Below are 1,258 nucleotides of genomic sequence, written 5' to 3' on the forward strand. Positions count from 1 at the left end.
TCCAAAAACTGGTGGAAACATTCCATTAGCTTTTAATTCTTTTTTTGTTGTTTTCAGCTTCTGACCTCATTAGGGTCAGAACTGACCAATCCCCTCTTTGTGAGCAGCTCCTCTTTGGTAAGATGGAGATACTGAATTCGAGTAGTTGGATATTATGATGTAATTTACATAAGTATATCGACCAATCCCTGCCAAGCACTGTAGACCAACTAACTATAGGGCAGACAGTAGCCCAAGGCCAGATAAAAGTATCAACCCACAGATTGTGTACATATGCCCCAGTCAACCTGGACAAGAGTAACAAATCCTCTGGGGTTGAAAACTAGGGTAAAGGTAACTCTTCAGAGCTTGGGATGGGATCCGTTTTTCTCCATTTCCCAATTTTATTAAGTCATTTGCAAAGAAGCAGCCGTGAAAACCCCTGAAACTTTAAGGACACGTTAAATCACGCAGTGTGGCTGGACCACATAGTGCGAGGTTAGGGAGCTGGGGGAGAAGGTGGCAGTTGAGGAGTGCAGGCCCAGCTGGAACCAGGCCTGGAGAAACGCGTGTGTGTCTACGGTGATGGGAAGGGACACGGAATTGTTTGGTGAGTTTGGCCAAGAAAGGAAGCGGGGGTGGGGGTGGGGACTCTGGAAAGTTAGAAGGGGCAGAACAGTGTTGGGCTAAAGCAGGGGTCCTCAAACTAGGGCTCGCGGGCCACATGCAGCCCACTGAGGACATTTATCTGGCCCGCCAGGTGTTTCTGTCCCGTTTTTTTTACTTCAAAATAAGATATGTGTAGTGTGCATAGGAATTTGTTCATAGTTTTTTTTTAGAAAACTATAGTCCAGCCCACCAACGGGTCTGAGGGACAGTGAACTGGCCCCGTGTTTAAAAAGTTTGAGGACCCCTGGGCTAAAGGGTTTAAACCTTGGCCAATTTCCAGCCCAAGTGTCTCTGGAGGCTTTGGATTTCAAGATCTACTCTTCTCCCTTTGCCAAGGTTTGGGTTCCTTTCCGTTCCGGACCCGGAAAGAGCTGCAGAGTCGGAAGGGCATGAGTGAAGCCTTCACCCTGGCTGACCTCAAACAGCTGCCCGAGCTGAACCCACCGGTGCTGATGCCTAACGGGAATGTGGGCACACCCCTACATGTCTTTTTGGAGTTCATCCGGGCCTGCCGCCTGCCCCCCCGAATCATCACCCAGCTGCAGCTCCAGTTCCCCAAGACAGGTTCCTCCCGGCGTTACGGCAATGTGCCTTTCCAGTACGAGGACTC

At 49.7% G+C, this 1,258-nt stretch overlaps 1 protein-coding gene across 1 annotated transcript in view; it reads left to right on the top strand.

The window, feature by feature from the left end:
- The first annotated feature begins 1,037 nt into the window (after positions 1-1,037).
- GPATCH3 (G-patch domain containing 3) overlaps positions 1,038-1,258 on the top strand; it is a 5,546-nt gene continuing 5,325 nt past the window's right edge. Inside the window, exon 1 of the mRNA XM_045298924.1 lies at positions 1,038-1,212. Coding sequence (XP_045154859.1) covers positions 1,038-1,212 — 175 coding nt within the window. The remainder of the gene's footprint in view (positions 1,213-1,258) is intronic.

Source organism: Echinops telfairi, unplaced genomic scaffold (assembly GCF_000313985.2).
Source record: "Echinops telfairi isolate 266 unplaced genomic scaffold, ASM31398v2 ScPeMD7_7457;HRSCAF=8495, whole genome shotgun sequence".
Taxonomy (NCBI): Eukaryota; Metazoa; Chordata; class Mammalia; order Afrosoricida; family Tenrecidae; genus Echinops; species Echinops telfairi.